Raw genomic sequence first — 23,926 nt, 5'->3', positions numbered from 1 at the left:
CTGAGACTACGTGGAGGAGAAGAAATAAAATGTGTAAGTCAGATGTGCTGGAGAAGACAAGTAACTTTAAAAGGTATTGCTAGCCATGCTTCTCATTCCTGATCCAAACCAAGGAAGGCCCCCACTGTCAGGAGATTATAGTCTGTATGAAGTGCACGGAAAACCACAGTGACCACCTCCTAGTACAGTTCCCCAACACGAATCCCCTCTCCTTCCTTCCTGGGTCCCGTGCAGCACCTGTGGGTAAAGAGGAGGCATGGCTTCTGCACTGAAATCTGAGCTGATGTGCACTCAATAGAGAATTCTGATTTTACAGGACAAGTATACGCACATGTTCTTTAAATGCCAAAGCACACAAGTTACTGCTTCATCATGCCTTACTGAAAGAAATTAAAAAAAACAAAACATACATCCTTTTCTTTCTTTCTTTCCCCTCCCCTACTGTAGAAACTGATGCTAAGGTTACTATGACTATTGGCTCCCAGTCAGAACATGAGCATAGCTCTGCTCTTCCACAAATTTCCTCTCACCGAGTAATAGAAAAGACCTTAGTGACACATAGGACAATTTACTGTTTGGCATAAAGGAGTAAAAAATGGCAGTGAATAGATTCTTTAAAAGAGTGGGAAATGAATCCAGAAGGGCAAGGTGTCCTTCTCAGCAGCTTGTTCATTACTTATAGACAGTTACTGTATTGTGAGGCTAAAGCCTGGAATTCTAACAAGTCAATACCAAAGCTCTGTGGGATTTCTCATCTCTGACTTTAGTGTCTGTATTTATTGAGTGAGGACTGACGGTATAGGGTAATGTAATTTTCCAAGCCTTTTCAAAGTAGCAGAGATTAATGAGCAAGGTCAGGCACCAAAGGCACTAGACAGTACTTCAAACCCCGCTTCTACTTTTTTTTCTTCCTTTACCCCATGTCATAAAAAAATAAAATTCCAAGCCTTCTAGGTCCCAGGCACTGACTCAGCAACATCCTCTTTTGAACTTGATGCTGTTCCAGATAAAGAGTGGAGGGGTTGCTCTCCCATAAGAATGCAGTTATATGTTCTGACAAGCATCTGACTGAAGTGTAGATCATTAAGGCTGGGTTGCAGTGGGCTTATTCTCAGGTGTGTAGCAAGGAGAAGGAGCAGCCACCTTTTTACAGCCTATGTATTGATTAATCACACCTACATATATCTTTTTAAAACATTGGTAGAAGCAAGCATGGTTTTCCAATAAAGTCCCAGTGAAAGGAGAAGGTAGGCCCATATTCCTAGTTCTTTATGTATATCAGGAGGTTATGGAGCAGGGAAGGGAAAATGGTCTCATTATCCTGAGAGATGGTACATTTAACAAACCCACACAGTACACTGAGGACACAAAGAAAGGTTGTACATGCTTGAAGTGCAGTGCAGTGCATTTCTGAGCTGCCAATGAAAGCAGTGCCTATGAAGTACACCAACCCACCACCCAAGCAGCCTTCCAGCCCCCAGAACTGTAACGAATTACTTTTGTTACCTGGAGCATTTCCTGCCGCCTCCTCCTCTGGAAGGGACTGTCCTCCCTTTTTTCCCTCCCATCCTGATCCAGTAGCACCTCCTTTTGCTTGACGGTCCCACCTAACAGGGCTCACACACCACCACCCCCGCTAAAGCACCCTTGGTGCAGCCCCATTCACCTTTACAGAGTACATATACATAGCCTCATAACGGAGGAATAGGAGAGTGAGAGCGCACTGGTGATCTGTATGCCACATGTTCCCCTGTACGTCTTTGACTGGCTTTGTCCCCCTTGTAGATCTCTGCCCTATGCTTAAAAGACTTGCAGTGACAGCGAGACAGAGAGAAAAGGCATTAAGCCATGCAGGGATTTTGGCAGGTGGTCACTACATGTTCATTCATTTGCCATTTGTTTTTTTGTTTGTTTTGGGTTTTTAATTAAAAAATCAGGAGTGGTTGTTGATCCTTTAACTCAAGCACAATCACAAAAAAACCCCACACAACTTCCAGGCAATGAATTAGGAAGTGCTAGCACAGTAAACCTCAGCAAGGTGCAAGAAGAAATTCTTTGCTATAAATTTATGGTAAATGTTTTGTATCCTTGCAGATTCACAAGGTCTCCCTGAAACTCAGAAGGTGTTGAGTGGTTTGCTTTTAAATATAAAATGTTTTAAATACAAAAAAAGAAAAAAAAACATTTTAAAACAAAACAAAAAACCCAGCTTTATTGATGTGAGGTTGTCTGGAAGAAAAGAAGGTTTCCTATTCATTCAATCTTTATTTTCACCTCACTAAGTTTTCACCTGGTGCCTTTTAACAACTGCTATTTAAAAACAATTTTATCAGGGAGGGTGGGCATTGATTTAGCTAAGTGCTTCAACTGCAATTAGAGAGTTATTAAACCCAGTGCCAGATACTCTAATTGACATAAAAAGCTAACTGAGGCCAGGGAATAGAGGTTTCCCTCTTGCTTAAGTTGTATGTTTATTGCGCACAGAAAGCTATCTTAAAAGAATATTAAGGTTGCAAAGTTGAGCATGAAAAAGTTAGTAAACAACAAGCTACACCAATTCCTTCATGCAATTAATTCAGTTATCTTTGCAGAGACAGCTTTAATTCTGGAAAATCCTGTTTCAAATTCTTGACTTTGCAACCTTCATAGTCTTAAGAGCATGTTGTGTTTCCTAGATTTAAAGGAAAAAAAAAAATCATATTCTGCTGCAACACATGGACATGCACATGGTTCCTCAGCACAACTGCTTGGAACTGTTAGATCCACCACATAGACCTCTTGTTTTAATGGGGTAACTGATAGTGGTAGTAGGCTGTTCCTCTACTTGAATCAGCAGGAAATGGGATGAGTTGCATATTTCACTGGTGGGTTTCATACAGCTGACAAGAAAGGAACAATGAGTCAATGGAACATATGAGCTGCAGGCTCAGGGACTTCATTGCTCATTGATGCCTTCAGATGTGGTGGCCATTTCTGTTCCACCTCATCTGTACAAACTCAAGGCTAGCCCCACCTCTTCCCCAGTCTAGATACTCATCATGGTTCCCAGTAGACCTCAACAATGCTGTTTCTTTATTTGGCTAGTCCTAGTCCCCAAAACTGTACCAGGCATCCCCTAATCTCAGAACTCCACCCCAGCCCCTTCCCACACTAGCTGGCTCCTGGCTTCCTCCCGTTCTCACATCCCAATTCATATTCCTCCCTCCCAGTCCCAGTTTCCATTCAAAAGTATCAGGTTTGATCAGGGTTCTCCCTAATACTCTCGGGTTCTAGTTTCCTGATGAGACTTACTGAACTCCATCATTCCATCCTTTGACCTTCCTGCTCCAGCTTCTGTGACCATGTGGTTCCAAGGAAGGAGGAACATTTCCTCCTAAGCAACTGTAGTGTCTTGGGAACACTGAAGGGGCACCACCATGCTCTTAGTTTCAGTTCCTAGCCAAAGTGCAGCTTACAGAAGCATATAGCAGCAATTAAAGAAAACTATAATTTCCTTAAGTCTTGCAAAGACAGTGTTGGTTTAGTTATTTTAGTGCTTACTATTTAGCTCAGTGATGTTGAATTTTCATTTAAAAAAAAATAATTAACTGCTTCACTGAACACATGCAAATGTATGATTTGTCTTTCTAGACATTTATAACTTGGCCAATTTTGAAGATAGAAAAGTCAAATCTTACGTTTCTGTTCAAAATGACAAAGGCTTAGAACAGTAAAAAAACAGGCCACTAGAAATTGTTTTTAATTGATAGACGTGCTAGCATTTTGTTCAAGCCTCATTTTTGGAAACAACTGGAATGACTTTGCTGAACCCTTCCAAAATAATTCTGCTTGAGGCAAGCAATCAACATGACAAATTTCAGCCTAAGCAATTGGATTTTGACAAGGCTGTGTACAACTGGAAAGGGAGCTTTTAACCAGCAGAGATCAGCAGCTCTGTTAATTGGCCTTGCCACCAGTCCAGATTGTAATAAACAAAATACATATACATAATATGAGTAAAAGAATGTAAACTAAATGAAGTAAAAATAAAAGTTATGGATAGCTGGGAAAAATCTTTAAAAGGGTTCAAAACCAGAGTGTGAATATTCCTGTGCTGGTGTTTTGAGACTTGCCAATGATTTCTTGAAGTTACAGCCTCAGAAAAAAACCAGAAAATAGTTGAGTCATTGTGCTGGTTTTGGCTGGGATAGAGTTAATTTTCTTCATAGTAAGTAGCCAGTATGGGGCTATGTTTTGGATTTGTGCTGAAAACAGTGTTGATAATTGAGGGAGGTTTTCCTTACTGCTGAGCAGTGCTTACACAGCACCAAGGCTTTTTCTGCTCCTCACCCCACCAGCAAGCAGGCTGGGGGGCACAAGAAGATGAGACAGGACACAGTCAGGACAGCTGACCCCAACTGACCCAAGGGATATTCCAGACCATATGAAGTCATGCTCAGCATATAAAGCTGGGGGAAGAAGGAGGAAGGGGGGGGGGCGGCATTCAGAGTAATGATGCTTTGTCTTCTCAAGTAACTGTTATACATGATGGAGCCCTGCTTTCCTGGAGATGGCTGAACACCTGCCTGTTGATTGGAAGTAGAGAATGGATTCCTTATTTTGCTTTGCTTGTGTGCACAGCTTTTGCTTTACCTATTAAACTGTCTTTATCTCAGCCCACGAGTTTTCTCACTTTTACCCTTCTGATTCTCTCCCCCATCCCACTGGGTGGGGGGGAGTGAGCGAGAGGCTGCGTGGTGCTTAGTTGCCCACTGGGGTTAAACCACGGCAGTCATTTAAAATGATTACATGAAGACAAAAATTAATCAAAGCTCTCCTGTATACATTCTGTGTTTGAGGATTTCTCTAGCACTTAACTCTGCTACTCATTTAAAACTTCTCTAGAAAACTTTCCCCCGTATGAATTTACGCATTGACAGGCACTTTTTAAGTTCAGTTTGGATTTACAGACTTGTCAGTTTGTCAATAAAGCTGATCAGAAACAGCATCTTAGCTGACACACACGGTTGACCAACCTCAGATCGTTACACCAGCCCATGTTTTCTAATCTATATAGATTCATTTTTCCTTCTATTTCTGAGGATTACAAGCCCCATGAGCTTACAAGGTTAGCATCTAGAAGAAGGACTAGAAATTTCATGCATTCCCTCTGCATCAGAAAACACAAGCTGGGTTGGTGCAATAAAGGATTTAAGTTAGGACTTAAATCCCTGACACTGCAAATGTTGGTATATAGAGAATGCACAGTATAGAGCTCATCCCAGAACTAGTCCCTGTTGCCCTAAAAAGCACCTCATTTTCTTCACTGCTCAAATTTTAGACTTGAATGTAAACAGAACCAATTAAATATTTTTTTCTTCTCTTTGCTCAGGAAACCCAGTATTTATTCCTTCCTTCCTTACCAAGCTAATAAGGCAGACAGAAAGAACAATTAAAAGCCTTCTCATTTCCACTCCCACTGTTTTAAAGACTGCTTTGTCTCTTTCTTAAATGTGGTGCTCTTCTTCCAGATGTTTCTTTGCTGCCTACTCACCTTAAGCCCTTGCTTAAATCTAGTCTGGGAAACAGTAAATGTTTTGCAAGACTGGAGAGAACAGCAAGACTTTGGGTGAGGGTCAACCATGACTCCAGATTAGAGCATTAGTCAGTAACCTTCCTTAGTAAAGACTATACATTCACCAAAAGACCCAGACCAGAACTTTGCCTGGGAAAGTAAGAGGGAAAATTGGGCAGTTAGAGAGAGAAGTAGCACTTGACCTAGCTGTGCTGAAGAGACATAAAATTCTCTGGGGGAGGAAAAAGAATGAGGAGTGAAATGGGAACACAGCATGAGGGAGAGAGTAAGAAAGCAAGCTGGAGAGGAAGCTACTTGTGGAAAAGGGGAAAGCAAAACATCAGTTTTTATGAAGATGGGAAGAAAGTAAGGAATAACTAACCTGACCCATTGTAGCAGCCTGGCCTGCCTGGAAGAGAGAACAAGTAGCTTGGAATCAACCCAGAGCATCCCACTGCATCACATGCTTCATCCCACTCTCATGGGCACAATCACTTGTTGCCTGTGCAAATAAGGGGTCTCACTGGCAGAAAACTATCTACTTATACAAGGCAATGACTGGTTAAAAGCTTCAGTATAGTGAATGCCTCTTGGGCCTTGCATAAACTGGCAGAAATCACTGCCAGAATAGCTATGGCAATTTGCACCAAGGATCTAAGTCTGCCTTCTGCTGCTTACCTCAATCTGTGCAATCTCTTCTGACTAGCAATAACCAATTTTTTTTTTTTTTTTTTTTTTTTTTTTTTTAACCAAGACGATCAGACTATCCTGAAACAAGCCACTGGGGGGGCAGAACACCTTTTTTGAACTGCCTGAACTGAAAGTCCACATTGCTTTTTGTTTTGTTTTGTTTTCTGGCACACTCAGTCAAGCTTATCAACTGTTTTGTCACATCCAGACAGCATCACTTACAACAACAAAAGCTATCCCTGACACTGGAAGAGGAGGCTGGCAGCTCTAGCCTGGATCACTCACCATCTCAGCAATTACACTGAAATGTTAAGTTGTGATGAACAAAAGTGGAAGCTGTACTCAGTCTCTTGCTGCTAGGCCAGAAACCTCACAAACACACAGCAGAATAGAAGCAGCTGCTCTCCATCTCAGCTCAGGTTAATGAGATGCCGGTTTTTATTCTGCAAGTTCAGTCAAGAGATTTGCCCCTAAATATGCTTTGTGGTTTTTATTCTGCAAGTTCAGTCAAGAGATTTGCCCCTAAATATGCTCTGTGGTACTGCATAATCCTGGAAGAAACTACTTACAGGCATAGAAAATTACTGTGATGTCCTAAGAGTTGTGTGAAGCTTGAAACTAGGGTCAGATTTATGGTAGTTATAAAACCTTTCTATGCCAAGTTTCAAATAAATTTGGATCTATTTATACTTTGGAGAAGAAAACAATAACTTCATAGTGATCTTGCGTAGTACCCACTCCAAAAATAAAGGCAGTTGGGGATGTGGTTCATTAAAACCTGAAACTTAGAACCAAATGGAGCAGGAGTTAGAAGCTCACACAAACAGATATATGGGGGAGAAACTCCAAAGAAGCGCTGGTAGCCCTTGATGCAGCTTTCTTCACCAATGTTTTCTGTGTGCAGCATCTTCTAGTGCAAGAAGAAAAAGAACTAATAAAAGGGAGAAAATAAGTATTCTAATTCCAACTCACTCTGGACTTTGGCCAGTCCACCATGTAATAGAGAAAATGCTAATGTTAGCAGCAGTAATCTTCTTAAGATGATGAATAAAGACCAAAAATCTACACTAATTCTGCTGCATCAGAGAACAGCCTCTAGACTGAGTTGTTCACAAGGTCTGCCTGCGGCATGGGAGGAATGGAGGGAATAGCCAAAAATTACAGTTTCTTTTTGATGTTCTTCCATAATGTAATCTTTTTTAGCTGAGAGACCTCCAGAGGACTCCATCACATGACTCAGTCTGTTGCTTTTTATTTACGTGGTCCCTCATTTAAAAACCATAAATACTTAAACAACAGTTGTCACACTTTTCTCTGGCATAGAGGCACAGTTTCAAAGAGGTCCAAGGGTCAGTGCAGACTAGGTCCATCAAACCTCCTGGATGTGGGCAGGACAGCTCCAAGTCTTGTACCTGGTCCCACTGGGCATATGACACAGGCCTTTCTGCCAGTGTGCTAAGCATATACAGTATTTTTTATGGATCCTTAATCTCCAGATTTCTTTCCACTGGAGTCTAACAGAGCTATTTCTTTCTCTTAAACTTGACAGAGAAAGGAACTTAAGCCAAAGACTTAAGTTTGTCTGAGATGAGACAAAGTGGTGCTGATGGATAGAATGATGACTCATGACTGATTGGCAAAGCCTGTGTCTGTGCCCTCCGCTGACAGCATCTATCACCCATTGACAAAAAGGTCCAAAACCACACATCTTCCATTTGTCATCTTACCTTCTTGGCTAAAAGAAGCCAGGAATGCTTTTTTCCAGCTTCTCCTAGGCAGCACAACATACCTTTTGCCTCCCAAAGGCAGACCTCACAAGAGATACACAGCATTTAGTTACAAATAGATTGATTGTAAAGGTGACCAAGAAATTTTTGCTAGTGAAAAATACAGCTGTCTGCTTTATGAACAAAATTGTTAGATGAGATCATAATACACCTGTGCTTTGCACTGTCTGCTAGTAATTAGTCTGCTGGCTGCTAGACCAAGAGGTAGCTGCTTCAGGATGCCAAACAGCCTTGAATCCAGCTGCCTCAGCTCTGTCTAGACGTCCTTCCCTATGTGGCCCCCAGTTATTTGAGGTGAAAAGAAGGGGAGCATCACATTCTCATCTGTGTTGTATGAAGAGCCACCTGTATAAGACAGGACGGGGCTATACGCACTCCCATCATACCCCAAGATGGGGCCAAACATAACTGGAAGTCTGGTATTACCTGTGCATCCCCATCTTCTCAAAGGTACCACACCTGATAACCTACATTCAACTCAGTGAAGTCAGTCTAAGGCCAGAAGAATAAATCTATCTTCAAGCTTTATTAATCTCTCCCCTCCTACCCTTTTCTTTAGCTTTACCACATTTGCCACGAACCAGAATCCAGCCCAGAATTTTCTCCATAGCTAATTCTTGCTTCCTGTCAGAAACTTGGGTCAAACTCTCTGCAGTGTCTATAGGGACCTCAGCCCCAAATTTTTAAGGTGCTACTAATTTTAATGAGAATTAAATTATTTTATGAACACTGAATTAGAAAATTATTAGTAAAAATCATTTACATACAATAGTGCAGCATTGTTTAGCTGGAGAAAACAGTGCCTGTATAAAGCAGGCAGAATGAACAGAACAAGCCCTTAAAAAACCTACAAACGTAGAGGAAAGGACTGATCAAGGCTAATCTAAACTTCAAACTACAGAATACCAAAGTCACAATGCATTGGAAGTTAATGCACCACCAATGTGCAATACAACTAAAGCTGTTCAGGTGAGGGACTCTGTCCTATACATTGTGTTTGAAAAAAGAGAGAGTTGTTGCAACACATTCTCAGGAAGGAGCACTTCTGGAGAACCTACAAAAGTAGAAGTGACCTAGAGTAAAAAGGCCATTAGAAGTCCAAAAGGCTAACTCTTAGTTGTCTGGCTATCAGTATGAGATCTGTAACTTAGATTAGACACTGCAGAGCCAGGATAGTTACTGTTGGATTAGCACAGACACATAATGAATTCCAAAATCCTACAATAATGTATTGTTTTCCTGGCTATTAGCCCGGATTTTAATTAGTTTGTGCTAATGAATACATTTGTACACGTCCATTTTTTATTGGCAGCTTTTAGAGGAGCTAGTAAATTGGTCACTGTGGAGTGCCAGTGCTTCACTAAAACCTAACAAATAATTAATGTTTTCTCCACCTAGAGTCAACCAGCAGTCTCAGGGGGTTTTAGGTATAAATTAGAATGAAAGATGAGATACTCAAAATACAGTTAGAGTGCTCATTCTTCAACCACGATTAAATAATGTTACTGTGAGACCCTAGAGAAGTGCTGAGAGCTGAGTTCTAGTCTCTGGACTACCCACAATATCTCTCAGGAGCTGCCAGAGCACCCTGCCCTATTTTCTACTGTGACTCTTGAAATGCCTTTTCCATATCTGGTGCTATCCAAGTTTCTTCTTTTCCTGAGAATTCCTCCTTGGAAAATATGTATTTTTCTCAGTCCTTCCTGTTCATAATCCACAGTGGTCTGGGGAAAAAATGAACCAATACTAAATGTTCTTCACTAAAATAAATGCTTTCATCAGATCCAGTATCCTAGCGAACAAAGACCGCAAGCCAGGAAATATTTGGACGTTTTCACATCCAGATTTCCACAGAGAAAATGGCTGGAAGAGCTGACATGAGGTGGCCAGGATCACCAGATCTAAATAAGGATGAAGATACTTGAGATGGGATTAAGGAGAAGTTAAATGCCCGGGTCCAAAACCGACATTCTGAAAAACCCTGTTGAGCATCCACTTAACTCCAGAGATACACAGACTCTAGATTTTTATTTTAGTATTACCCACAAATTCCTCAGCCTTGATAGAGTTGAGCAAATCAGAAGCCATTTTATACCTAAATCAAATTAGGATCTATAAACACCAGGCTCTCCAGAGCAGCTCATTCTCATAAGTATTATGTTACAAATAAATACATTTCTCTGTTGACAATAAATGGAGCTTTAGGTCTCTCACACAGATGTACACCAATACAGCCAGGCACGACGAATTTCACCCCTAACCTATAGAGAGGGACAGAGTTTACTATTATTAATCCTAACAGCTCCTATTCGGCATAGGAACCCAGGACACAGGTGGGCTGAAGTCCCACTTTGAGACACCCTTTTCTTACATTGAACAGGCAACCTAGGCACTTTACATAAGGTCCTGAAATCCACTCTGAGCACCAGGACTGAAGGTGCAATGTTGCGCTGGTTCATGTTGTAGCATCTAATTCCTTTTTGTAGCCTTAACTGCTCTTTGTTCTGGTCACTAGTTCAGCTAAGGACCAAATTTTAATCATGTCTGTAACGCTCCTGCTGTTCTAAATTCTGGTGCCTGCTCACACAAGGGAGCTTGATAACACCAAATTACAAGCTAATTTCGGAGCATTGAGCAAAGTGCATTAAGACAGCTGTGTGCTATAAATTAAAATCTTAAAAACCTTCAGAAAAAAATTATTAATCGTTTACCAAATTACTAACAGACAAGGAACTCTTAAGTGAAAAAGCATTTTCATTTCATTTACAAAGCCAAATCTTCTGGAAAAGAAAAATAACAGAACAAAACAAAAGCCTACCATATAAAGTAAGGCAGATAGTGTGTACAGTCAAAAAGAAAAGTGATGTTTCTGCAACAGTAAGTCCTGGTAACCACTGTTGTGCATTGACTGTGTTCCTCTTTCATTTTTCACTTCCACTAAATTAAAATCACACTGCTGAGCTATATATACACCTCTTGTAGCCTTTTAATCATATGTTGTTAGTGTCTGGGAACACGTAGAGATAGATCTGCAACTTGTGCAAGTCAGTCCAGCTCCGTGGACTTCCAGTGTAAATATGCTAGCTTACATATGCTATTGACTGTAGTCCTGATACAGCCCCAAACTATCCTTGATGATGTAGGGACAGATTCATTTCAGAGGTAACGTTATTGGTTTTACTATGGTTATCTAGGGACTGGCTTGACCCGTGTCCTTCATTTGGGTTCCTACCAGCAGCAAAGCAGAACTAAACGTTCCTCTTCTCAGCGTATTGATGACAGCACAGTTTCAAATGAGTGCACATTTGTGGAAGCAAGCCTGTGTGTGTCAGCTACGTGCCAGTCATGGAAAGAAGTCTCGTTCTCCCTAGTGCATAGTCAGGCAGCACACCGATAATTACAGACTGATTTCCAAAAGAAATATGGCACTTGTCAAAGGCATAATTTCAGTTCTGCCTTTCCTCATTAACACTTGACGGGAACTCCAGCATATTTATGAGTCATCTAAAAGGCAAAAACCACCAGCTGCACCAAAGCTTTATTATTTCTTAATTTACAACTGACTTTTTTTTCCCTAATGACCTAGCCCGATCTTTACAGACCAGCTTCTCAGAAAGGATTAGGGCTCCTACCACCTTTCAGGTGCTCAAATGTCCACTGAATTAGGCACCTCCTGAGTGCCAGGATCCCAATGCTGCAGGAAGCTGGATCCAAGTCACGTTGTCATTGCTGAAAGGACAAAGAAACTCAGACAAAAATCTCACCAAACAGGGATGCAGTGGCTGTCAGCTAAGGGTGGAAACTAGGGGTCAGAAAGGCCAAACCCAGAGTGTAACAGGCCACAGTCAATGCAAATATCAAAAAAAAAACAAGGACAAAGGAACATGTTAATATCCTCATGGGTATCCTGAAGAGGCTTGGGTCTCAGACTTAAATGGCGCTCTTTCTACCTTTGGTTTTACAGACTCCATTCTTTCAGGCAATTTCACTGCTCCTCCATGTTCCCACTGAACCTGGTTTGCCTGACAACACAGTAAGCTTTCAGGGGAGGATGGTGCGCACACCATCTAACACAACAGGGCTGTGATCCTCCATTAAGTACTGAAACTAGTGAGCATAATTCATCATGATTTCCTTGCTCTGCTTCTAACCTCAATTCCTACTGCAGGAATGCTCCAGCTCTACCAATTTCTACCTCCTGCAAAGGAGCAGACTGTTTGAGTGACCATATGTAAGTATATATACTTATATACATGTGTTCATTTCTCACATTTTTAGAAATGCAGCTGAATTTTTGGGTGCGCTCAGTTTGAGAGCATCACATATAAGCAGGCACACAAGTTTCCCAAATTGTATGCAGGCACTGTGTGCAAAACAAAGATCCCATAAATTAATCAAGTTATTCTTGTAGCAAGCTGGGAAGAAAGATATGGACTGGGGCAAAAATTGTTATTGTTATCTCTATTTTTAAATACTTGGAAGACACTCAGTTACTACGGTGGTGAGGACCATATAAGTACCTAGACAGATTCATTTGTAGCAGGAGTGTTCAGTGTGAGGGGTTTGTTTTTTTTTTTTTTTTTTTTTCTATCTCAAAGGTGCCAGCTAGCTGGGACCTTTTCCTCTATGGGAAGAAAAAAAAAAGGGGGGGGGGGGGGAGAAATATATTTTGAAATAATTTCAGATTTTTAAGTCCTTAAAAAGTGAGTTTAAAAAGCTGAAATCATTCTTCTATGGTTATGCTGTTCTGCTTTGGTTTTTTCCCCATGGGACTTATGCATTTGATTTGCTCTCCCGGTACTCTTTTATCAGATAGGAAGCCATTCTTTTCCTCTCCAGTGCAGTCCCACAGAGGAAAACAACCCAAAACAACATGCAAGAAAAAGCTCCATAATTAACATTATATATCAACATACACACAGACACCCTTCATGTGCATAATGCTATATTCTTTGTGTCAGTGGATGGACTTATTTGGTAGTCATGAGAGTAGTTAAAAATGATACACAAAAAAACTTGCAGGGAATTCCAAAGACAGGACATTGGCCAGACTAAATGAGCACTGCTGGCTCTGTTAATTGATGAAGCTTTTAATACAATGCTTTTTTTTTTTTTTTTTTGAAGATGCTTCTGCCTAAACATTTAAAAATGAAAGCTTCTCATTACCAGATGAAGTGCAGCAGTAATATGCACAGTATCAAACCCAACTTGTCAGATAACAGAAGAACAAGAACAGTATCTGCTCTCTTACAAGTATTACTTAAGTTTAGACTAGGTATATTCATTATTTTAAACTCCACCAGAGGATCCTCTCCATGAAACCAGATGGCCACTGCATGTGTACACAGACATATGTGGGGGTCGGTGAAGTTTCAGTACAGAAGGTGTCTATCTCAAACACACATAAAAATTATTGCTTTAAAAGTTTTTGTTGCTGGATAAACATCAAAAGTTGTTGATATGAAAATTTTTGTGAACAATCCTTCATTGTCATCATTACCCCAAGTAAATAAGCACACAGTATTCCTCTGGAGAAGACTTAAACTTATCCCTGGCCTCAAGAAATGGAAATTCACCTAGGAGAGGAAATGAAGTTCATGCATAATCCCCTTCTCTTCCTTTCAGCATCCTCTCTAGGGAAGATCTGTGAACAATCTGAGAGCCTTGTTATTAAAGGCTTGATCTGTCTTTAGCTGAGACATGTTGGCTGCCTGAAGAGATGAACAGATTCCTTGATAAACACACCAGTCTGGGCAAAGGAAGAGACACAGACCAGGAGAGGACCTGAGACATATTTGGTTTGATTCTGGTTAAACTTTGTGTGTAGCTGTCCCCAAGAACGTGCCTGAAATGAAACTCAGCGGATAAGGTTGCCTGCAGTGTTTTTGCCATGCATAGCTATGCCTTGAGAAGGGATTCATCTAGAACCGTTTACTTTAAATTTTTCTCCTAACTCATCTGAAACACTCTCAGCTACAGATCACGGTGATGAGTTCACACAGGATTTTTACACCTTCTTCTGAGCCTGAGCGATCTGTACATGACCAAATACAACTTATGTAACTATGCTGAGGCCTCAAACACTTCTGTATTTAGGCTTTGTGAAGGTGTTACATTATTTGATGGTTGCATATAAGTCTAGGAATGTTGCTGAGACACAGACTTCCCATTTTAAGAGATGGGGGATGAGGTACAGCAAATTATTCTCATTTCACTTCCTAAATCCCCACTAGTACCAGCTAGGTTGTATGAGATAGGACAGAATTTGGCTCTGGATATAGATTGAAAGTAGAAGAGAGGGACTGCATTACTGACTGTGAGATCATGTTCCATGAAGCACCACTTTCAAGGGACAAGAAAATTTTAGCAGAACACCATAGTGAAAAGAGACAAGAGGGCAAGGTAATTTTCCCCCCTACTATCAACCTAATACCCAGGAAAACTCAGTATTAGTTTCATACAATATTCCCATTCTAACTTCTGATTAGTGCTGGGGGGGGGGGGGGAATATCAGAGTGAAGCAGTCTGAAACGGTTGAGGGGTTTTGTGGTTTGTTTTGGGGTTTTTTTTGTTTGGTTTTTTTTTTTTTAAACATTAATTCAGCAGTTGCTTGCAAGATTCATTTCATTTTTTGCCACACAAGCAATATTTTGTGGGAAAGAAAATACACAAGGCATTGCAATGGTACAGCTCAGTCACTGTCCTTTCTGGTGACTAAAGAACATGACCTCTAGACCTGGGCAGATACAGCAAACAGTGTTCCATGAGATCCTTTGAATATTTATACAAATTAGCCTCATGTGTTCCCTCCCTTTTCAAAATCATTTTTCCATAAGTAAGTTTATTTGTAGAGCTGTTCCCAAAACCAGTACATTTTTACATAGTCATCAGAGAATATTAGTGGAAAATTAATTTCAAGTTCTTAAACAGATATTTTTGTTAGACCATACTACAGTAATGATCCTGGCCTCTAGCCAGGAATTAAAGCTCTATTAAGCTAAGCACTCTCCATAAATAACTATGAAGATGATTATTCACTCTGTCGGACCTAGCAAGATTCTTTATTCTTGAGTGTAGTGTGCACAGAGTACAGAATTTCCTAAATTCCTTAAGTACATGAAGTGGGTGAATGGACTGTTAATAACACTGCAAGATGCATACCTCTCTACCAGGAAAGCTTGCTAGAGATCTCTCTATTCTACCATGCATGATTGTTTTACAATTCTTTACCGTTACTGTTAAATGTTTTCTAGAAGCATTCAGATTGAAGTGAGTTTAGATGACTCCATTTTAGATGTAAAAGATAAGAATTTACTTTATTAACTCTACTGTTTCCTTATCCTTATGTAGAGGCATCCCATGATGCACTGTATGGAGAGGAAGAAATGCAGAGTATTTATTCATTTGTAGTTTTCTGACCACCCCAAAGCAGAGATCATATGCTAACAAGACAAATTCTTAAGAACAAGTAGAAACTGAAAGGGGCTTTACTGTTTCAGTACAACTGACCATCTCGCCATGATTGTGTAGGCCTAATCCACAATGACATTTAAATTCATGCAAAACCTATTCATTTTTCATTTCACTCAGACCAAGGAAGTTATAGAATTCATCACATGAAAATGTGTATTTTGTTATTATAAATATTGATACTGCTGAATGATAAATCTCATATTCCAAGCAAATGATTAACAAATATCAATTAAATACATGCCTTTCATACTTTAAGAAAGGGTAAGATCTATTGATAGGAAAAAGAGTGATTCTAAATCTGAAGATAGAAATAATTGGTTCTGATGCAATTATTTCACTGACAGTTGTGCTAGGCTGTAAAGAGTAGATTGTATGATACCAGCTCACAAATTACATAGCAAAAAAAAAAAAACACAGAGTAATGTGAAACAGAATGAGAAGTGACAAGTGTTAACCTACAAAGGAACTTCATAATATTGCCAAGGTAGTAAGAATAGTACATTAGGAACACCCTGTTTTCATTTAGGATGCATTTGCAAACATGATAGGCCAGATTAATCAAACCAGGTGAGCAAAAAGGAAATTATAGCTTCTTATCCCACACTGACTCTATTACACCAAGTCAGATTCATATAGAAGGTGCATGCAGATAGTACTGCTGTCTTCCCTTTCAATTTTCTACCATGGAGAACAGCATTATATAATAGAGTTTACAAGTTAAGCTCATAATGGCATACATAAATATGTCATGGCTTTCAGGTAGACTGAGGTCCTTCAAGACCCAGTGAGGTTATGGCAGCTGCAGTTACATGGCTCCTATGTACAACAAGTTGTTTTATACCTATGCTTCTGTATGCATAGTATTACTGCTAATTATTAGGGTGTTTTTTCTTTAAAAATAGTCCTTTGACCAGTTTTCACCCAGGAAAACTAGTTTATATAGTTTACTCCCAATAATATTTTTGTTCTTCCCACTCTGACAACAGGATGAAGCTACATAGATTTCCCTGACAATATAGTGTGTTTATATTATAAACTATAGCAATAGTATGTTTTGGATGGAAAAGCTACTCAGCATTACACAGTGTCCGCTGAAGCTATCAGGAGCTCTTCCATTGGCTTCATTAGCCACTGATGTACCATGAGAGCACACTGTAATGCGAGAGTCACTCTTCCTTAGGAAGACATGAATCACCATCTGATTTTGATCATAACCTGTAAAAGGACAAACTACAACTTGTTTAAAAGGTCAAGATAGACAAATGTCATCTAGGGCTTGACCAGCATCCACTGAGGTCATCGAAGGTTAACAGCAAAACTCTCAGTGTGTGTAAAAGCTACTCCAACACAAGTGATTATTCAGTATTTATAATAGTGATACAGCTTCAAGAACTACCAGACTTGTTCCTGCATAAAACCCAAGAAGATATGGTGGTACATATTATACGAAATACAGTGGAGAGGAATCCTGTCTGCTCATAACCGGTGCTCTGGAAGAGAAGAAGGAGCTTTGTCCCCCACGCCTCACCACCTAGCAGTCTGGAAGACCGTTCAAGAAGGCAGCTGAGGGAAGATAACTGCTGACGAATGAAGGTCCCACGTAGGTACAACAGTCCATTCATCAGCATGACAACCAGTACAGTTTGTGTATGGGATTTGCTTCTCCCATTATCACAAACTCTTGTACTGTGGCATATCACTGCTCCACACTACTGGCTTTTCTGAAGCTCAGCCTTTTCCATTGCTCATCCCCCTGAGCCAACAAGCAAGGCTGCTAGAACAAGGCAGTGCCAGTTCTGTAGACATCAGGACTGAGCCTGCATTGTGTGTGTGATAAAATTCTCCACTGGAAGGGAGGCTCAGAGAGACTACTGCTGTGGTGGTAGGAACTAAATACAACTACAGATATAATGCTGCTATCTAACAAAGGTCAAACAAGAACAAGCATTTGTAAGTGTCTACCAAAACTATCACTACTATAAAAGGAATCTTCGGAGATTAAATTTCCCTGAATGCTTTACAATAACAGCAACACCATACATGTCTTCAAAGAGGGAGAATGCTGACTGCCACAGTCATTAGTTTTATTTTCTCCAGTTTTGATCCAGCCCAGAGACAGGCCCAAAATTCATTTTCTACAAACAATGCACAAACAAAACTCTACCCATAGCAGTATCTCCACTGTGTGAATCAAAAATTCCGAAAACAGCTGACCCTATTTGTTGTTAGGGCTAGTTTTCAGCAGCTTTTCCTGATCTTGTAATCAAGAGCAAGGATAGTGACCAGACTAGTTTGCCTTTGCACCCATTTTCATAGCATGACTTTTTTTATTTTTTAAACAAGATGAAAGGGGTTTTGATTTCTCCTCCCTCCCCCCTTTTCCACAAGAGGGAAAGTTTCCTTTTGACAGGGAGACAAACATATGAAGAGGCTCGTAACAGCCACAATGAAAATTTAAGACATGAACATATTGCAGACTTCTGGCCAAAAAGCATGTAATGAGGATTTATATTGTGTATGTGGGTTTGCAGTACACCCCAATTTTCAGAGGAATAAATCACTTCTACTTGAGTTCTAACTGCACAGAGCTAATAAGGACAAAGAGCTATACATTTCTGCTTCTTTGATTTAGAATTCAATCTCAGCTTCAAAGTTCTGATTCTGCTTTATTTTCATGCAAGCCTGTGGATTGGGGAGACCAGAGGACTCTATTCCATCTCCCCTTCTGCACCTCTATTTTATGTAGGTGACAGGCTTTTTGTTATATTTCATTACAAAAAATAATTGGTATCTATTTGTCTAAGATTAACTGCGCATCTGCCTGTTTATATTACACCTAAAACTATGCTATAACTAGAATCATATATATTTGTGAATTAATGATGAAGTCCTTTCTCACTCAAAATTCCCTTTGAGAAAAAAAGAATTTGCTTTTAAAAAGGCTGCAGGATCAGTAAATCTAAGCTAAACTTGACAACAGGACAATTTTATTTGGGAAGAAATTCAAGGCAAATGAGCTCAGTTCATAACATGCTCAAACAGTAAAGAGAAAAACATGCTTCCCATGCTGCCCGAATGGCTGACATAATTTTGCTTGCTTTCCTTTCCTGTTAACTTGAGAATGCAAATGGCTTTGCTGTCAGGGTACATTTGTTCCCACTAATTCAAGACACTCTAACAAGCCAAAATATTTTTTTTCCACTCTAATTTGTGTTTTATCATATTGGGAACATCATCTATGGATTTCATTTACTGTAACGTTATGCAAACAGCCCTTATGGGAAAGTCACCTCTCTGTAATAGGAAAACTAAGCATAAAGAAGCCTCTTAATGTTTTAAGATGTGTTGCCTCAAAGGGCCCAAAAATTCTGTTCAGACCAACACCTAAAAGCCAAAATATATATCCAAAATAACTGCTCAAATATCCTATCTCAGAAAACCCGTGGCTTTTCAGAGAAGAGACTTACATTCTTCATGCTTTTCAGTAGATGGGATGGACTACCAGAACATAGTATTTTAATTAGAACTGGATGATCAAACAGAAGCAGACAGCATATTTACATAGTTCAATCCTCATCTTATTCATGAATGTCTACAAACTGATGCTGCCTCATTCAGCTAGGTATGTAAGAAAGCTGATCAAAATGTTTTCCTTTGAAAAATGTTTCTGACAGTAACTGGATTTTAATCAGGTGATCATTTGTGTGTAAAGCATTTCTGCCTCCTATAGGAAATAAGATGAGATTTCAGGTAAAAAAACAATTTCTGTTTTCACTGAAAATTCAGTTGGACTTGGGGGGGGTGGTTGCAGGGGGCTGGAAATCAACATTTTCCAATTAGAATTGTTTGTGCCACTTAAGGGGCAGAAATTGGTTCCTGCCCACCCCTTCGTTAAAGTCCAAAAAAACCCCAATGACTCACCCCTTAGAGCAGTGCAGCATAAGTCCAGATTCATTCATACAGAGTTCCGAAGTTAGGAGCCTATTTGCCATATGGTCCTTCCACGCAAGCTACTCCATCCATACCCTATCTCTAGCAACACTCAAATGAGCTCTGTGCAAGTGGCTTCTAACTCTGGTATCTTAGTTATGGACCTAAAATTAGGTGGGATGAATCAGACCACAGAAACCATGTTTATGAGCAAGTCCTTTGTAATTAGTTTACTTTTGTTCACCTTCCCCATTCACATAGCAGCTGCTCATAATACTTCACCTGGTCTCTTGGTGTTCTTTTCACATACTTAACACTGTCTTGTTCTAGCCCCATTTGTATCTGCACTGACTTCTACAGAGGCCTTTGGCTTACCATGTACGAGCTCAGAATCAGGTCTCTACTTTAGTAGATGGTTTGAACATACGAATATAAAGAAAACAATCCCACTGAAGCCCTTCCATTTTTTAAAACACATTCAAAAGATAAGATATGAAACCATGGATGTTGCTACCTGACATCTATCATTACAGTAAAAAATTTTGGCTCAATCTGACTCAATGTTCTCCATCAAGAAATACTCTTACCATTCTCACCAGATGTCTTGTCTTTTCCATTTGTAGCTCCAGTTCCTTGTCTCTGTTGGGGGAAAAAAAAAAAACAAAACAAGTGGTTAGAAAAAACTTGAATGTGCATTTTCCCCTTGGAATTACTAGCAGTTACAGCCCGATTTTCCCTTGATAACTTGGATAGTCATTCACTCTCATGCAATGTTGCTTTGAAACACTACCAGTCAGAACAGGAATGCTTAGTACCATTTAGGTACCGCTGTGCAACTATATATGTAACTGTGTATAATTATCACATTAGTGATGGAATACATGTAATCAAGTTTCCAGCAGTGCAAGGGTATGAGCTACAGCAGGATATCTCTTCAGGTCCCTGCTGTGCCTCCATTTCCATGATTCTTCTGACCTGACTTTGGCCAGAAGACTCATCTTTCTGTCATGGCCACAAGCGGAGATGGAACTTCCCACTTCAATTCACTCTGTCCAAGGAATAGCCTCATGACTTTCCATGAAACAATCTGATTTAAATCACTCTACTAAGTAACATATGGCAAACACCAGCACAGTCAAAATAAATATTCACAGTGGCAGGGCTGCATTAGTGTGGTTACACTACTAGGTAACTTTCTAGCTTAGAAATGGTCACTCCATGAAAATCATGCTGCATCCCCCAGAGAAAGCATCCCACGTGTGGAATTGTTACTTTAGCAAGTATGGCAAAACTTGCATTTCTTATGCAAAATTATTCATACTTGTATGTATTACTGAAATAGACTAAAGAATTTGTCCTCTAGGGTTGTACATGTAAAAAACTCAGAATATTAAATTCAGTGAATAAATCCAGCTGCATTCAGCCATCAGGGGCAGCATATCCTCATGCATCAGGAAAGTTAACAGCTACAGTAGCATTGCAAACCAAATGGCTTGTACCAAAATATGGACAGTGATATCAATTCTCTTATGAAAATTCACACAGGCATACTTATCTGAAGGTATTTACTCTAGAATATCTGGTTAAAACCTTCCCTACTGCTCTGGTTTCTGTCCATCTCCCACAGCAGTGGTATTATCAGGGTATTCTGTGTACATGGAGCTAATCGCAACATAAGGACAAAACCTTCATGTGTACTCTTAGCTCTTATTATAGAAGCCAGAGTGGGGAAGCAAACTCTTCAAACCCCTCAGGAGAATACAAGAGAGCTACATATGGTCTATCATGCATCCACATGCCAGTGGCGGGTTTTCTCATCTTTTCCGTGGTAGACTTCAGTGCATATACCTCTGCTCTACTGGCTCTGCCTCATCTCTCACTCTGTGCAATGAAACAGAGGATCCCCAGAGAAAACAACTCTGAGTCTATAAGCACAGCTACAGTCTCCTCATATGATGGAAATACATTTTTTTTCTCCCTGGAGCCTCAGACCTAAGACAGGAGAGAAAACTTAGCCAATAACATCAAAGAATGGAATTCTAAAGGGATAAATATCTTTCACAAAAGTGAAAGTTACCAACAGCCAGAAATCAATAAATCCACCTGACAACAAGTTTTGCTAAAGATATTAACCTTTATATAAAGTTTGGTTGATATTTCCATATTTCAATTTCAATCCACATCTGAAACTAGATTTTAGTGTTAATTTACTGGGACCTCCCAAAAACCCCAAAAACTGGATTTTTCCTATCTATAAAATGGTAACTATATTGCTTTTCCCTCCCCTGTTTATTTTTAAATACTTTTTCAAGTTGTCTTATTTCCTAAGTGTTTCAGGCTGTGCTACTTAGCCTTTATGAAAGCTTCTCTTTCCTCCCTAGGCTATACCTGTCAGGTTCAGTCTGCTATTGATGGGGTGCTGGAATATGGATCCACACATTTATTTCATTTCTCAGGATTTTCCCTCAAGCAGAGGGGAAAGTGGTCACAGAAAACAAATAAAAATTTGGCTTTGGTCAATGCAGGTTTTTCTGTTCATGAGGCCAAGATTTTTTCTTTAAGCCTGAAATCAGTCTTAAGTATTCTACAGCCATTCATTTGATTGGTGACCATTGGACATATACAGAATGAATCCTGAAACTCTGCCAAACAAGCTTCTGATAGCCTTTCCTTCAGTTATATACATATTTTGGTCTGTAAGCACTGTGCTGTCCTCCAAGTGAGTGCAATGGATTTGAAAGTGAAAATCAGTTTCTCATTAACAAGGCATTGAAACTTATGAAAAAGCCTTATACAACGTGATCATCCACTTGCAAAACCTTTAGCCTTTTATTTCAATACATTCAATGGACCTATTTTTTTTAAAAACATTTTCAAAATGCTGGTATTATTAGAAGCTGGATCTTCTTGCTTCTTTCATCACCTTTCATGATGCTACCACAGGCTGCAGAACAAAGCTTAGCTTTCTAATGTCTTTCAGAGCACAAGAGGACTAAACATGAGGAGGAGTTACTAAGGGTGTTTTGAAGAAGCAATGGATGAAAGCCCTCCAAAAGCTGATAAAACAGATATTGTCCTCAAACAATAGGTCAAATTAAAATCAATGAAATACAAGAAAAATCTTAATTTCTGAGTTTTGCTTTTAAGCAGAAAACCCCAAAGTTGTTGACCATATTTTAAAAGATAAAAGCAGTCTAACACTTTCTGTTTCCTATAACTTATAGCCAGCTTCTTTCATTCAAAGATTGCTTCTAAAATTCCCCAGCATTTTCTAAGGCAAGCACAAGGACAGAAGCACTGAATAAACTTCCCACTAGGCATCGAAGAAGAAACAGAGCCAAAATGAACATGAGTGCAAAACCGTAATGATTATACAGTAAAACAGGATAAACAGTTTTGTTGCTATGTTGCGTAGGAGGAAACATAGTTTATGACTGCTTGGGGCTATATTAATTTTTAACTCAGTGGTTTTACAGAACATCAAAGCACATCATTAAGAAAGTCTCCAAAATCAAAGTCACTCACAATTTGTCAGAAGAGGAAGGAAAAAGGACTACTGCCATATGCCAAAAGTCCCAGTAAGAAAACAGGTTTACTTTCCTGTTAAATTCTGTGCTATACACAGCAGCTAGTTAATGTGGTATGAAAAATTGTACTAAATTAGTCCCATAGGTGTACCAACTAAGGTCAAAAGTGAATGTGCAGCCCAGAGGACTTCTCAAGAAGAATGTTAAATTACTGCAGCAGCTTTTCTACTCATTCTTCTAGCCCCTCCTGTACCCCCAAGCCTAATTTTTGCCTTTAATCTTACATTCTGTTCTTGTCTTGAAATAGCTTGACCTTTTCAGTTATGCTTCCAATTAGTGCCTTAGTGTTAGGGATTGTAGCCAGGTGTTGATTACAGAATTTTTGGGGGCAGAGCAGTTGTTTGGCTTTTGATGAGCCACAGAAAGCCCAAGATCAGGGACATGAAACTGTCAGAAAGTTCTCAGGCAAATGGGCCCTATCAGTAATAACATTATTCTGCTCCTTCATCTCAGTGCAGGGCCAACAAGGTACAGCAGGCTGTATCCCAGTAAAGCAGTGGCTGCAGATTTTCAACAGTCTATTTTTTCTACATCAAATAATGAAAGAGCATCCAAGGGTAGAATTAAGAGAATAGAAATGGTGGAAAGAGTAGCAGAAAGTCAGTGTAAACTTGACTCAGGACAAAAATAATTTCACTGACACATATAAAATGTTATTCAGAAGCTCTGTACTCACTGACAAGAGGAACAGCAGTGAAGTCTGTGCATATCCTAAGCTTTTCTTAAGCCTTGTTTTGCTACCAGGTCCATCCCTAGCAAAAGGCAGTACATGTGTGACAAAGAAATACACATTGGTACAATACAGCACAAAAATGGCTGTGGGTCAGGCAGCTGTGTGCAAAGCAAGCCTTTATTCTGCAATACCATCTGTTCTCCATACAAAATTTTCTCTGTAAGAGTTATAA

General features: G+C 39.7%; 1 protein-coding gene across 1 annotated transcript in view; it reads right to left on the bottom strand.

The window, feature by feature from the left end:
- Nucleotides 1-23,926, bottom strand: part of PCP4 (Purkinje cell protein 4) — a 55,487-nt gene that overhangs the window by 15,378 nt on the left and 16,183 nt on the right. The window contains exon 2 of the mRNA XM_030020571.2: nt 20,022-20,073. Coding sequence (XP_029876431.1) covers nt 20,022-20,073 — 52 coding nt within the window. The remainder of the gene's footprint in view (nt 1-20,021; nt 20,074-23,926) is intronic.

The sequence above is a fragment of the Aquila chrysaetos genome, chromosome 7, assembly GCF_900496995.4.
Source record: "Aquila chrysaetos chrysaetos chromosome 7, bAquChr1.4, whole genome shotgun sequence".
NCBI lineage: Eukaryota > Metazoa > Chordata > Aves > Accipitriformes > Accipitridae > Aquila > Aquila chrysaetos.
This window is presented reverse-complemented; position numbering and strand designations above follow the sequence as displayed.